This window comes from Gigantopelta aegis, chromosome 6 (assembly GCF_016097555.1).
Source record: "Gigantopelta aegis isolate Gae_Host chromosome 6, Gae_host_genome, whole genome shotgun sequence".
NCBI classification, from domain to species: Eukaryota; Metazoa; Mollusca; class Gastropoda; order Neomphalida; family Peltospiridae; genus Gigantopelta; species Gigantopelta aegis.
This window is the reverse complement of record NC_054704.1, coordinates 8,571,585-8,586,380: the sequence shown is the minus strand read 5'-3', so window position 1 is coordinate 8,586,380 and position 14,796 is coordinate 8,571,585. Positions and strand designations below refer to the sequence as shown.

General features: G+C 40.0%; 1 protein-coding gene across 1 annotated transcript in view; it reads left to right on the top strand.

The window, feature by feature from the left end:
* Positions 1-14,796, top strand: part of LOC121373894 (linear gramicidin synthase subunit D-like) — a 41,284-nt gene that overhangs the window by 2,311 nt on the left and 24,177 nt on the right. The window contains exons 4-12 of the mRNA XM_041500691.1: positions 315-446; positions 1,314-1,479; positions 2,063-2,216; positions 3,530-3,640; positions 4,184-4,402; positions 11,819-11,927; positions 12,838-12,925; positions 13,198-13,383; positions 13,870-14,061. Of these exons, the coding sequence (XP_041356625.1) occupies positions 315-446; positions 1,314-1,479; positions 2,063-2,216; positions 3,530-3,640; positions 4,184-4,402; positions 11,819-11,927; positions 12,838-12,925; positions 13,198-13,383; positions 13,870-14,061 (1,357 nt within the window). The remainder of the gene's footprint in view (positions 1-314; positions 447-1,313; positions 1,480-2,062; positions 2,217-3,529; positions 3,641-4,183; positions 4,403-11,818; positions 11,928-12,837; positions 12,926-13,197; positions 13,384-13,869; positions 14,062-14,796) is intronic.

The following is a 14,796-nucleotide window of genomic DNA, read 5'->3' as shown; positions in this document are numbered from 1 at the left end:
AACCTCAATGGGGCCCCATTGAGACTCAATAACACAGACACATATCTGCAAGCTTGCGCATGTACACGAAAATCTTGATTTCATTTATCTACAATATAATTATTGTTTACTTAAAAAAAAAAAAATTCTACAAACAAAAAGGGCACTTGGACATTTTGAGGGCACTTGAACAATTTTTATGATATGTCTCTTAACACTTTGTTTAAAGTACATTACAACGAAAACACCTCTAAGTTAATTAATTATATATGCTAAAGTATATGTAATATTTTTGTTAATTAATAATCTTGTTGTGTAATCCTATCTGGTTACAGGAATCATGTGTCCGCACCGAGGGGCGGTGTTTTCGTATCACTGGCGCCACACCCAGTACCCGTACACGGAGGACGATAGGGAGGCCTGCAACATTTTCTTCGTCTGGGAGATGCTGCGACCACTACTCAAGGGTGAAAACTATTTTTATTATTAAGTTCAGGCTCAAGTGCGGGGGGTGGGGTGCGGTCGAACACCCACCTCTACTCAATTAAATTTTCTTTTTTGTTCAATATGCCTAGACTTCCTAGAAAATTCGCTCACCAGTCTAGATCCCCTGCATAAATTTCTGTACACGCGCCTGTATGGTCCCGTGTGACCACTAACATCCATTATATTCAGATGTACAAATTGTCTGTCAGAATTCCTGCCTAGGATGGATATGCCTGAATTTTAGTTGGATGTAGGCACACAGACAGTGTTTTCCCTCCTGTTTACTCTGACTACTAGCGTTGTGTTGCACGTTTGTTATAACCACTGAAGTCCAATAACTACTGACATTTGCACTGATTGCTAAAGACCGGCCTCGGTGGCGTCGTGGCAGACCATCGGTCTACAGGCTGGTAGGTACTGGGTTCGGATCCCAGTCGAGGTATGGGATTTTTAATTCAGATACCGACTCCAAACCCTGAGTGAGTGCTCCGCAAGGCTCAATGGGTAGGTGTAAACCACTTGCACCGACCAGTGATCCATAACTGGTTCAACAAAGGCCATGGTTTGTGCTATCCTGCCTGTGGGAAGCGCAAATAAAAGATCCCTTGCTGCCTGTCGTAAAAGAGTAGCCTATGTGACGACAGCGGGTTTCCTCTCCAAATCTGTGTGGTCCTTAACCATATGTCTGACGCCATATAACCGTAAATAAAATGTGTTGAGTGCGTCGTTAAATAAAACATTTCTTTCTTTCTTTGATTGCTAAAGTACATTAAGATTTTTTTCTGTTTTTGTTCTTAACAAGAAAAAATACCACAATTAGTAAGTTTTAATATGTGTAATATTTGCAGGTATTCCCATGTACATAATTCCAAACACAGTCATCTATGATCCGCCATTGTTGTGCAAGTTCATCGAGGACCATAAAATCAGCCGCATTCTGTATACACCCTCATTGCTGGAGACTATTCTCAACACACCGAAAATCGACCTGCCTCAAGCTTTTGCAAGCCTCAAGTAATAGAAATATAATTTCTTTATATATAAGGAAACAAAGTATTAATAATATCATGAATATGACGGAATGAAAGTACTCACAACGTAACAGATAATGTAACAGATAAATCAACTTCCACTGGTGTGTGTGTGTGTGTGTGTGTGTGTGTGTGTGTGTGTGTGTGTGTGTGTGTGTGTTGAACCAGAGATATTCCGCGTGGAAGTCTAGCACTGCCCCTTCAAGTGAAGCCAAGTCCAAGAGCTGTGGGCTACAGACGGTTAACTGTTATTGGTCCTGACTTGTTCATAATTGTATTCTTGTGTTAAGAACACACCCAGTCCCTACGTCGGCTTAAGCTGTAGCATACAAATTAAACTTCAATGAGGGGATTTGAACCAGATACCCACAGTGTTAAGAGGCCAACACTCTACCACTAGAAGCACTTATACCAAAACTACTGAATTAATATGATTGATTGCAAGTACCCAGTATAGTTATAAATGAAATATTTTGCATATTGATTTAACATGATGTACACGTATTTGAATTATCAAACTGTTTGATATATTACGCCATCCAGATACCATAATAAATGTATTTTAGGCAAATTTGGTTCTGTGGGGAAGTCGTCACCACGGTTCTTCTGGGGCGATGCATCAAGCAGTTGCCATGGATACAGTTTGTGAACCTGTACAGTGTGTCTGAGTGTCATGACACGGCCTGTGAAGACCTGACCGCCTATTACAAGAAACACAAGGTCAGTTTAACCAATGACGTCATGCCCAGACAATCATTATTACAATCAACAAAATATTACAAGAAACACATGGTCTGTATAACCCAATGACGTCATGTCGAGGCAATCATTATTACACCCAACAACCTATTACAAGAAACACACGGCAATATAACATGACGTCATGTCGAGGCAATCATTATTACAACCAACAACCTATTACAAGAAACACACGGTCTGTATAACCCAATGACGTCATGTCGAGGCAATCATTATTACAACCAACAACCTATTACAAGAAAAACATGGTCTGTATAACTTAATGATGTTATGCCCATCATTAATACAACAATTAATACAACAACCAGAGCTGACAAAACCTGATACATTCAAAACGCGTAAAATTAAAGACTTCTATCGTGCATGTCATCACATCTATCGAAATGTCTATTTATTCTGAACGACAACACTGCGATCCATGATTAGTTGTAAATACCGTATATCTGTATAATGCAGTCGAATGGACCATTGGCAAAATAATGGTTGATTCCACGAATCTCTATCTAGTTCTTCGTCTATAGGACAGCTACTCCCAAGATCATTTACTGGACAACACGTTCTTCCTGCACCACTCAAAGAGGACCGCCACTCCCAGACGAGTTTTCTAAATCAAAACTGGCACAGAACAGCGATCATTGGAATAAATATACCTGTGATAACATACACTCATGAATCACTGTAAAAACAGTGATGATATCAGATGTTCCCTAAAGGTAAGCATACCGTTCCCCACCGGTAGCATCCGTCTTGAGTATTGCCACCACAGTTGCACTTCATCTAAAACGGGGGTGGGACATAGCCCAGAGGTAAAGCGTTCGCTTGATGCGCGGTTGGTCTAGGATCGATCTCCGTCAGCAGGCCCATTAGGCTATTTCTCGTTCAAGCCAGAGCACCACGACTGGTATATCAAGGGCCGAGGTATGTGCTATCCTGTCTGTGGGGTGGTGCATATAAAAGATCCCTTGCTACTAATGGAAAAATGTAGCAGGTTTACTCTAAGACTAAATGTCAAAATTACTAAATGTTTGACATCCAATAGCCGATGATTAATATTTTGTACATCAGTGTTCTAAAGTAGAATGGCAGTCCTCCTATAGAAAAAGCACCTGACGATGATTCCTAGAAGAAACGCCCAACTGGGCGGTCTTATGCAAATATAAACTAGAATGGATTTATGGTTTTGTCGTTCAGTTTTTATATCTCTGTGGTGATATCAGTTTCCAAAAGAGACAGATTTTTAAACTAGTGTACAGTGTGGTGTTGTTACATTCCAGGGAAAGCTGATGTCACGGAAGTTTTGTCCAGTAGGTACATTGCTGCCAGGCGTCAAGGTTGTAATCCTGAATCAAGATCACCAGTGTCAACCAGTGGGAGTATCAGGGGAGGTGAGACATTAATTTGTAACTGATCCGATCCTAACCGTACTACTGACTGACCAGGAAAACCAAAACATCTAATAGCTTGTCCCGATTTAAGGCTTAAACATAAAGTTTGTACACTATATTTGACTCCCAATCCTGAAAAAAGGTTTATAGGCATACAAACTGGCTGAACTGTCTTTGTCTAATCTTTAGATATATGTTTTTGAAAACAGCGAAAGTGATTACAGACGAAAAACGTTATTTCTTCTCTTGCGTTAAATAATATAATTTAGCTTATTTGCGACTAAATTAGATATAAGGAAGACCCACACTTTTAGAACTTTTGAATAAAACAATGTACACGAAAGTCGTGATTGTATACTTACATTAATCAATGTTAAAGCATCGATCATCTGAGATGTCGAAAGATGGTGTTTTGACTCACAATCTTATGCTATTCAAACTCATCATTATAATGATAAATTAATTCGATTATTGTAATTTCTAAATATATACTAATCTAATATACACGTATGACTAGGGACTGTAACCTATGAGTTATTACAGATATTTGTTGGAGGTCCTACTTTGGCACGTGGATATGTGAATCGTCCCGACATTCAGGCCCTTCGATTCATCCGCCGACCAGAGAGTGTTCCAGAGTCGTGTGGTGATCGTCTGTACAGGACTGGTGACTGGGGCTACTTGCTGTCGGACGGCTCTTTGGAGATCTGTGGACGGTGCGACTCCATGGTCAAAATCAGAGGATATTCCATAGAAATACAGGTGAGGTATTTGTTCGCTTGATGCGCGGTCGGTTTGGAATCGACCGCCGTTGGTGGGCCCATTGGTTTATGTCTCGTTCCAGCCAGTGCATCACGACTGGTATATCAATGGTTGTGGTATGTGCTGTCCTGTCTATGGGATGGTGCATATAAAACATCCCTTGCTACTAATGGAAAAATGTAGCGGGTTTCCTCTCTAAAACTGTCAAAATTGCCAAATGTTTGACATCCAATTGCCGATTATTAATAAATCAATGTGCTCTAGTGGTGTCGTTAAACAAAACATTTTTTTTTTTTTTACATATTATAGTAATAGTTATAATAAAACCAGGCCCATTCGAATATAGCATAGAAGAGCAATTTGTCTTGGTTCATAAGACCTCCCGTATTAAACACCTGATAAGCATATGATGAATAATTCCAATTTAAAATTAAATTTATCAGATGGTTTGAAGGTAAATAATATTCTTCAGTCTTCAAAATGGTATTTGATACTGGTATCCATTGAAGTCTTTAGCATGAACAGTAATCAATGGCAATAACAGCTAGTTTGGTTGTGTGCATGTAAGGCACGTTCAAATGGGATCTGGTGGGTTAATACGCATCATTCTAGGGTCGTTTGTTGGATCTGTTTGCCTTCCAATTTTCTAGTAATTCCACATACATAAGCACAACGCCAGTTAAGAGAAAAGTTGCCACCCTAATAGTTACTGATCAGAAACACAAACTTAGAAAGTAAACACAACTTTACTTGACAAATACAAAAGGAGAAGGAAGAGTGAAAAACAAGGGCGATTACTTTCACCCAATACATCAAGGGAGATAACTCCAACTAAGGTTGCTAACATAATATCTGGCGTAACCACTTTTTTTCTTCTTTTTGTTTTTGTACTGTTAATGTTAAGGTTAGAACTTACTGTCTGTGAGTATAATAAATGTATGGTTACTATTAAAACAAAACACAAAATCGTCAAAATTGACGCAGTAGATGTTCTTGTCATTGGGGTCTGGAATAAAACACGGTAAACGATAGTTAAATGCAGATTCATGACACTGACACAGTATATTTCTATGTCATGGTTAGAACAAAAACATAGTGAATGTTAGTTCAACACAAAATCCTTAAATCGACCTGGTAGATTTATCCGTCGTCGTGGTCTGGAGGGGAGTAGCGAGTCCTCCGTTGTTGTGTCCAGGATGTTGTCCAGTGATTGTGAAGATATGTCTGGTAGAGGCGAGGCGATCTCAGTTGGAATCGGAGGAAGATCATAACTTGTGTCAACGTCAGGATCTGGGGGTGTTTTATCATCATTATCTGTGTCACCGGAAGTACACTGTAGAATTTGACAAGTCTTGTTTGGTACTAGGTAACACTCAGAACGTTTAACACGATAACAGTTATTTCTAAGTTGTGATCCAACAAATTTGCGGATGTCGCACCATGGCCCGTCAATGTTCACAACAAGATATCGATTACGTGCACATGTCTTATTTCTGTCACAATACAGATACACTAAATCTCCAATGTGTACTGAAGGCATGGTTGATTGGATTCCTTTAGGAGTTTTGGATAATTCACTGTGTGGGTGGTTTGATAATCTGGCGGAGTGTTGGTCTGTAATAAGCTGTTGGTCAGAAAGGGGTAATTGGCTGCTTGTGAACTGGTCTCTCTGAGTCCACATTTCACGAGATGATACGCCACGGTTTCGAATGCGGGAATTGAGACTAGCGACTGCTATGGCTAACTCGGTAGGAGTAACGTGACCACGAGTAGGATCTTGATGACGGAGTTCATTTTCCAATTCTTGTATTGCTCTTTCAGCAACTGGGTTTTTGTTTATGTTCTTTACCCTACCGATTTCAAGAGTGATTCTGTGTTTGTGTAGGAAACTGTCATTTGCCAGCGCGAGAAAGCCTGGAGCAGGATCTGTGCGGATGACTGCTGGGGGTCCGTCAAGAGGGCACAAACGAATCAATGCCTGTCGAATGACATCACTACGTTCATTATCAATCAGACAGGCGACTGTAAAGGCTGTAACACATTCCCTCACAACTATGATGACTTGGCGTTCTCGTTTAAGGATATCCGCAGCAAAGAGACTGCCTACAGTCTCAGGTGGATTACTTGAACTTTGTTCGACAATGGTAGATGGAGTCTTGCGCAGAGCAGCACACTGATGGCAGTTGTTGGATACAGAGTCAATGGAACGATCCATGTCAAGCGCAAAGAAGTATCTTTGAACAACCTTCTTTAGTTGAAATGCTGATGGGTGATTCAACTGAATATGTAAAGCATTGAGGAGACCTTCTAGAACTTGTCGGGGAACAACAATACATTCTCGTGTGGGGAATAGTGGATCAGTTTGCTTTACGACGAGGAGACCATCTTTGGCAATGGTTACTGTATTGATGTAACGTTTAACACCTTTGATGTTGGTGAGCTTCTTCGAAGGGCGAGTACCTTGAATCAGGTGAGAATGGGTACGCCGTAAATCCTTGCACTCTTCTTGTAGTGAGTGCCAAGTTGATCTTGTGGTGAAGGGTATCCGAGTCTTACCTAATAGTATGTCATCTATGAGAATGTGTCGAACCACAGAATTTTCAGTTTCTTGGATGAAAGTACATATTTGACACAATTCATTGTGACACTCTGGAGCATTTCGGCTAGCAAAGTCTGATGGGATATTTGCATTACTAGCTAGATGACGGACAGAGGCTTGAAATCTGCTGACTGTAGATAGAAAAGTTGAAACCCGAGGACTTGCTGAAAATTCGCCACGGCATAACTTCTGAAAAGCAAGGACGCAAGGTTTGTTGTCAGTGAGGATGATAGGTTTCAGACTGGACTGGATGATATAAGGACTGAAGTGCTTTGTGGCAGCGGCAATCAACAGCGCTTCAATTTCACATGGTAACCATGTGACTTGACGTGGTCTGAGTTTTGCGCTGAAGAATCCTGCAACGCGAGGTTGATTGTGGCGAGTTACGTACAAGGTTGCTCCTATGCCTGGATCCTTAACAGCTCCATCTGTAACAATCCAAAGTTGGTCTTTTGGGTTTGGGAGAACGATTGCTTTGTTTGACGAGAGCATTGTCTGGGCATGAGAAAAGGCATCATGAAGGTCATTGCTCCAAACTATTTCATCTTTTGACTGGCGACCTGCGACAATATCATCAAAAGGGGCAAGGATCTTCAAACACCTGGGTATAACGCGGGTGAGAATTTTGTATGCTCCAATGAATGAGCGCAAACCATAGACTGTGTTGGGAGGCGAACACGACGCTAAAGTAGCGATGCGGTGAGGACTAGCCTGAATACAGCCTTGTTGCCAATTTCATCCTAAGATTGTGGTTGATTGTGGAGTGATTATTGTTTTGTGTGCTGACAGTCTTAAGTTGTTGTGTCGAAGGGCTGTCAACAACCGACGCCAAGTGTTGATTAATTCTTCAGGGGTATTTCCGCCACAATACAAGTCATCAGCGAGTTTAGTGACAACCCCTTCCGTCAATAAATCTCCCAGAACTCTACACATAAGTTCCTCTAGTGCAGTTTCTGAACCTGGCATACCCATTGCCGATCGGGTGTATACACGGATACCACGAAACGGAGTAGCGACACCACAATACTTCATGGAATTCTTGTCAAGTGGTATTTGGTAGAAAGCGCTGGACAGATCAGTGGTAATAATATATTTCCATTGACCGATTTGTCTCAATGTTGAATCTACATCGGGTAACAGGGATGGCTGAGGTTTGGTCTAACAACCAACATCACCGAATGATGTGACCAGGCGATGGCTGCCTGATGGCTTTCTGACAAGGAAGGAAGGGTTAACGTATTCAACCTTGATACCTGCATCTTCAGGACGTTTGAAAACTCCCTTGTCCTCGAGGTCGTCGAACATCTGTTGAAGTTCTCCGAGTTGCTTTCTGGAGTACTGGGGTACTCTTCCCTTCCTCTGAGGAGGTTGTACTGGACCCATGTTAACTACTGCTTGGAATGGACCACTGGCACGATTATAGCATTCTATGGAAGGGTCAAATACATCATCATATTCCTGAACTAGAGCACTGAATTCCTTTCTGATTTCTGGAGAGAGAATACGGTGAGGGTCTATTTGAATTTGGTCTGAGAACTTGCCATATGACTGGGATGAATACTGGTCGAATCTGGCAAAAATGTTCATTTTTCCTCAGGAGTTGTGGACTGTCGGTTGTGTTTGGTATGCGAATTCTCCTCGAAACACTTTGAAGGAAACTGTGTGGAGGCCATGTTTTGGCTTGTGTAGCATGAATGTTATCGGTTCGTGGTTCTGGAGCATACAAATCATCTTGAAGTGCATAGTCATCAGGCACTGGTATTTCAACATAGTCACCGGGCCACACTGTGGTAGTAGTGGGTAGTGCTCTGAGTACACAAGCTCGGCGAATGGTGTGTTGATCCTTTGTTTCAGATATAGAGCCATAGTGAACAAGTGTACCATCTTTAAAACTTATCTGACGCCTTGCAGGTCGAATGCCGATGTCGTTACTTTCCATAAATGGTGTCCCAGCAAGTATGTCTACGTCTAGTTGTTCCACGATCAAGCCTTCAAAATGGAATTCCTTATCTCCCCGAGAGAAAGTGGCAGTAGTTTCTCCAATCACATTCAAGGGAGATGAGCCATCTGCTTGATGAACTGATTGTGATGTTTTCTTGATGTGAAATCCCAATGCTTGTGCAGTTGATAACCTGACCATGTTTCCAGTGGCGCCAGTGTCAAGAGTTACTCGAACATTGTTATGTTTGTAAAACACATTTATGTAGGGTGACTGTCTGATCTGCACTCTCAGTGTAGAAGCACTAGAAGACTGGTGAGATTCAGATGGAGATTCGTTTTGTTCGTCATCATCAGTGTCTGCAGAGTCCTGGTTGTCAGCTATGTTGATTATTTGTCGAGCTTTTAGAAGGAATTTGCGATCACTTTCAGGAAGGTGTTTGCAACGGCTCAGGAAATGATCATAGGAACGGTCTGCTGCTTTGCATATGGGGCATACTTTGGATGGCGTCCGAGAGGTAAAATGCTTAGCCTGTTGGTGTCTGGGTATTTGTTGCGACCGCCATGCTGAAGAACGCATGACCTTTGCATCTTCATATGTGCGTAATTCATCGATTAATGACGGCAAAGCTTGTGATATTTCTGGCTTGATTGATGCTAAAGTTCTTGATCTAAGTTCTGTGCCATACCTTTGTTTGATAAGTCTAGGTAGGTCTTTATTGATAAGTCTCAGCCACTGAAGAACAATGAAGTTCTCAAGAGATGGAGACATTTCCTCATCTTCAGCAACCTGGTCACCATGGTGACTGATGCCATTATCATGTGTGAGTAGATTGTCTTCTACAAATGCAGTTAGGCGCTGAAAGAGATCTTCCGGTCTTTCCTCTGGCTGTAGTTGAATTTCATCAAAATCCAGAAAATGACCCCCGGTGGATTGGAAGCCAAAATGTAGGTGTATTGACTGCCAGATGCAAGGCAGAGATGTGGATGTTTTGATTATGGTGTTGCGAGATATGATGGGGCAATAATTTGCAATTTGTCCCAACATCAAGTCTAAGTAGTTGCTTTTTTGTTGAGCTGTAAGACGTTGTCTTGCTGGGATATGTTCACCATCGTCAGCGAAACCTCTTGTGGGTTCTGCACGGGACTTCTTATCCCACGTATATCCATCGGCCAGGAAACGGCTGAAGTTGGGATCAAGTGACAACGTGTACACTATATTTTGACGCCAGTTTTCGAATGAATTTACTGTTTCTACTTTTGTTAGAGACCATTGTTTTGGAGCGCGGTGTGTCTGTGCCATGGTGTGTTGGTGTTGTAGAACTACGATCAAAGAATGTGTGTTACAGGCGAGCTAAACGTCGAACCGATCAGCTACGTGACATAGTAAAACTATACAGGACAGCTTACGAGAAAGTCTGCTTGTGTTCAGACGCGTGGTTTCGATACCTGCTGCCACCACGCCAGTTAAGAGAAAAGTTGCCACCCTAATAGTTACTGATCAGAAACACAAACTTAGAAAGTAAAACACAACTTTACTTGACAAATACAAAAGGAGAAGGAAGAGTGAAAAACAAGGGTGATTACTTTCACCCAATACATCAAGGGAGATAACTCCAACTAAGGTTGCTAACATAATATCTGGCACAAATTAATTTTTACTTTGATTAATTCTAAATCAAATGCTTTAACAAAATACCATATACATGTATATTAATAATTAATTAGTGGATTGAAAGTTAAGTCTGTTAATATGCTCTACATTTCAGTATCAGTTAACCTCAAATCAACCATTCCCAGTCTGGAGCACCACGCGGTAAGACGTGTTTGTTCCGCTTGTGCACACTGCACGTGCTTTCGTGTGCTCGACTTGGGGGTCCTTCATTTCGTTGTTTTTGTCAGCGAAATGAAGTTTTCTACTGGGATGTATGCGGCCATTGGAACTGATTGAACGCTGGAACGCTTGTCGTTTCGACAGCCTGCACCACCAGGTTGGATTCTTTTTTAGCGAGATTCCTTGCCTCCACGTCATTTCTCCGTCTGACTGTTGACTTGGGTTTTTTTCGTGACTCGTATGACGGCCATTCTGCAGAACGCCACGGTTGTTCGCGCTTATTCTCTACATGTCCGAGCCTGTCCTAGCAGCACTGGAAGATTGACCGCCCCACTCTAAGAAGAAATAGGAAGCGGGGTCGGCCCCTACTACTCTTTTTCTAGACTTTACCTTGCTTTATAGTGATACCATCTCGTATCCTCCGGAGTCGGGCCCGTCCGCACCACTATAGCCTACCAACCCATGACGACTGGACTATACCCTAGTCTGATACTCTCTCTCGTTCAGACGGATCCGGCTTCTCAAGATCTGTATTTCAGCACAGCACTACACCTTCAATGTCTATCGACTGTCAATCTAGGGGTTTTCTTGACGGGATGCAACCCATCTCGTCCCTTTAAGCTGTGCACCCAAACGACCCTAACGAGGCCACTTGCGTGGACATATCGATCGGACTTTAAACTTTTAGATCTGCGTTCAAAATTTTATGTCGAAATTACTTCTTTTTAAAAAAAATATTATTAAATCTATTAACTTTTTTACTAATTGCTGTTTTCAAAATTCTGCCCATTTTCACCCCCTCCCCTCCATCCCGAGTCAGGCCACCGATCTTATCGGAGGTCGGACTCGGGATGGGCGTGTTCGAAACCCTAGTGGTATATGGGCACGTTAAACTAGTTATCATCATCATCATCATCATCATCATCATCATCATCAAATCAACCAATTAGTCATGTGATTCTACTAATAGCTTTTCTTGATCCACAAAACACAGTGATCTGTCAACAACATTATGTATAATATTTTGTCAATAACTTTGATGTAGGCTGTCGAGTCGAACCTGTTGGCCTTGCCTATGGTCCACGCATGCGTTGTCTTGGTGCTGGGAGAGGAAGGGGAAAACAAGTTCTTGGTAGCTTATATTGTTCCTGAAGGTGTGTACATAGTTTTTAAAATAAAAGTTGATATATGCTGTTGGATGTTCTCAGTTCTATGCAATGCTTTAAAAAGAAAATATTACCACAACAACCCATACTCGATATAATGTTGACATCAGTTGACATGGTGTATCATCAGTAAACTGTCTTTATCAATACTGTGTTCATCTACACCGACATACGCCAACATAATGTCGAGTGTCACTGGTGGTCACTCACCTCTTGATGTCATTTCTGTTGATGCCACTAGTGTGTGTTTCCATTGTGTTAACAATAGTGATTTTATAGTTACGAATTGGTATAATTATGTACATATTATTTTTTTTAAATAATTTTCTTTAAATCAATGTTTGTATTTTCACTAAATCTGATCTCGACTATTAATATGTATTGATTTTCACTAAAGATCATCCTGACTATACAACATGTCTTTGTTCACTAAATGCGATCATGACTATTCAACATGTCTTTGCTTTACTAAATGCGATCATGACTATACAACATGTCTTTGCTTTACTAAATGCGATCATGACTATTCAACATGTCTTTGTTCACTAAATGCGATCATGACTATACAACATGTCTTTGCTTTACTAAATGCGATCATGACTATTCAACATGTCTTTGCTTTACTAAATGCGATCATGACTATACAACATGTCTTTGCTTCACTAAATGCGATCGTGACTATTCAACATGTCTTTGTTCACTAAATGCGATCATGACTATACAACATGTCTTTGTTCACTAAATGCGATCATAACTATACAACATGTCTTTGCTTTACTAAATGCGATCATGACTATACAACATGTCTTTGTTCACTAAATGCGATCATGACTATACAACATGTCTTTGCTTTACTAAATGCGATCGTGACTATACAGCATGTTGAATTAACTGCTAGGTGACACATCGAAGAAAGACGTGAGGGCAGCACTGAAAAGAAGGTTGCCATTCTACATGATTCCATCATTCTTTGTCTTCCTCAAAACGTGAGTAAAATCTTTCTGAAAGCATGACGTGTGTATCTTGAAAATGCTTATATTAAATTAATAATCTCTAACACTCTTTGACATATAGATAAACATTTCTAACCTTTCTTATGCAAAATTGTTAATCACTTTGTTAGTGCGATATTCGACTAATATAAAGTATTTTTAAAACTGAGTGTTACATAGCGTACCCATTTGAATCATTCACTAATTATATTACGGTAGGTAAAAAAATTCATAGCGCTATAATTTAATCAATGTTTTTTTTTTAGAATACCGGTCTTAGCAGCTTCGGGTAAACTTGACAAAAAGGCGTTGCCTCCTTTTGACCAACAATCTGTAACTGGTGTAGAGGGCGCTCCAGCTACAGAAACTGAGATCAAACTGGCCAGCGTCTGGACTGACATTCTTCAGATTAAAGAGATTGATATTCACGAAAGCTTTTTTGATCTTGGAGGGTATGCTTGAGTTATTTAAATTGTCCTTTACTTGGACAAACATCCATTATTTAATATTTTTCACAGCATGAATAAATATAACACTAAAATTTAATGTTTTCTTATTTTGTGAACTTATAATCGCCAATAACCATATAAAACAAAACCGGTCACTGATTTTGGCGCCATAATTTTATAATTCGCAATGCTTTAAAGAGGACCCCAAGTGTTTGAACAATTCAAATTCATACATGAATTTGTAACCATATAATATTCACAAGAGAAATAATGCGTAGTTCCACACACTGTAAAATAATTCAAAGAAAGAATATTTATGCTTTAATTTAGATAAAAGGTAAAATGTTTTAATTGTTACTTTACTTACATAATGACAAATGCTTAACTGGACGTTTTATCAGCTTGACAGATCCTTGATTTTTGTGCCAAAACATATTACATGGCATATTTAGTATATGTACACGCCATTTGCATACTACTGTATTTCAGACATTCTTTATTTGCTGTTCAACTTCTGAACAAAATACGCGAGGACTTCCAGATCCTGATCTTTATACACGATCTGTTCACGTACCCTACAGTCTTCAGCCTTGGCAAACTAATTGATGCCAAACTTGGGACCACAAAGATACAAAATGGTCGCAATGGCGCCCAAGACAGCTCTGAAGGTGTCAAAGAAAGGTATATGTTTTACTTTTATTAGGAACATATTGTGGGTTTGAAGCAAGATTGCACAGTTGATACATCAGATCAAATTTAACATTATTGTTTTGTACTAAACAGAGTCCAAGGTGACATTCCAGTATTAATGCAAATATCTGCATGCAAGGTATTGAAGTTCTTCCATGAATTGGCCTTAATTTAGGGATGTTTCGGGATATCATACATGCTGTTCCTAAATGATTCTGTTACTAGCTTGGTATAGACATTTTGCAAACTGGACTTCACACGTAGGCTCCCAAAATACAGAATATCTCTAGTACTCCTGTAACACTGGCTTTCAACACAAAGACGGACGCAGTGTGTAAAAGGTTCTTTATTTGAAAGAAGGGTGTTGTTTTAAACCCTATAAAAATAATAACAAGAATATTAAAATACATAAATAAGAACATCATACACAAAAGCATAAAAACAACACAACTCTCTGCGGTATATTTAAAGAAAATATAGTATTTATCCAAATATACATACCAAGGAATTTAATTAATGCTACTCATTAATGCTATAAATACACTATATATTATCTAATATTTATTAATAAAGGATTAATAAATAATCTACAGTCCACATCTCTTTTCATAAAGTTCAGCACAATTTAAGGTTAAGCTATACAATATAAATATTTACAATATGATATAATTAAAACTAAGCTTCTGTTTACAAGTACATGAACTGCACGTGCATTAAGAATACTGC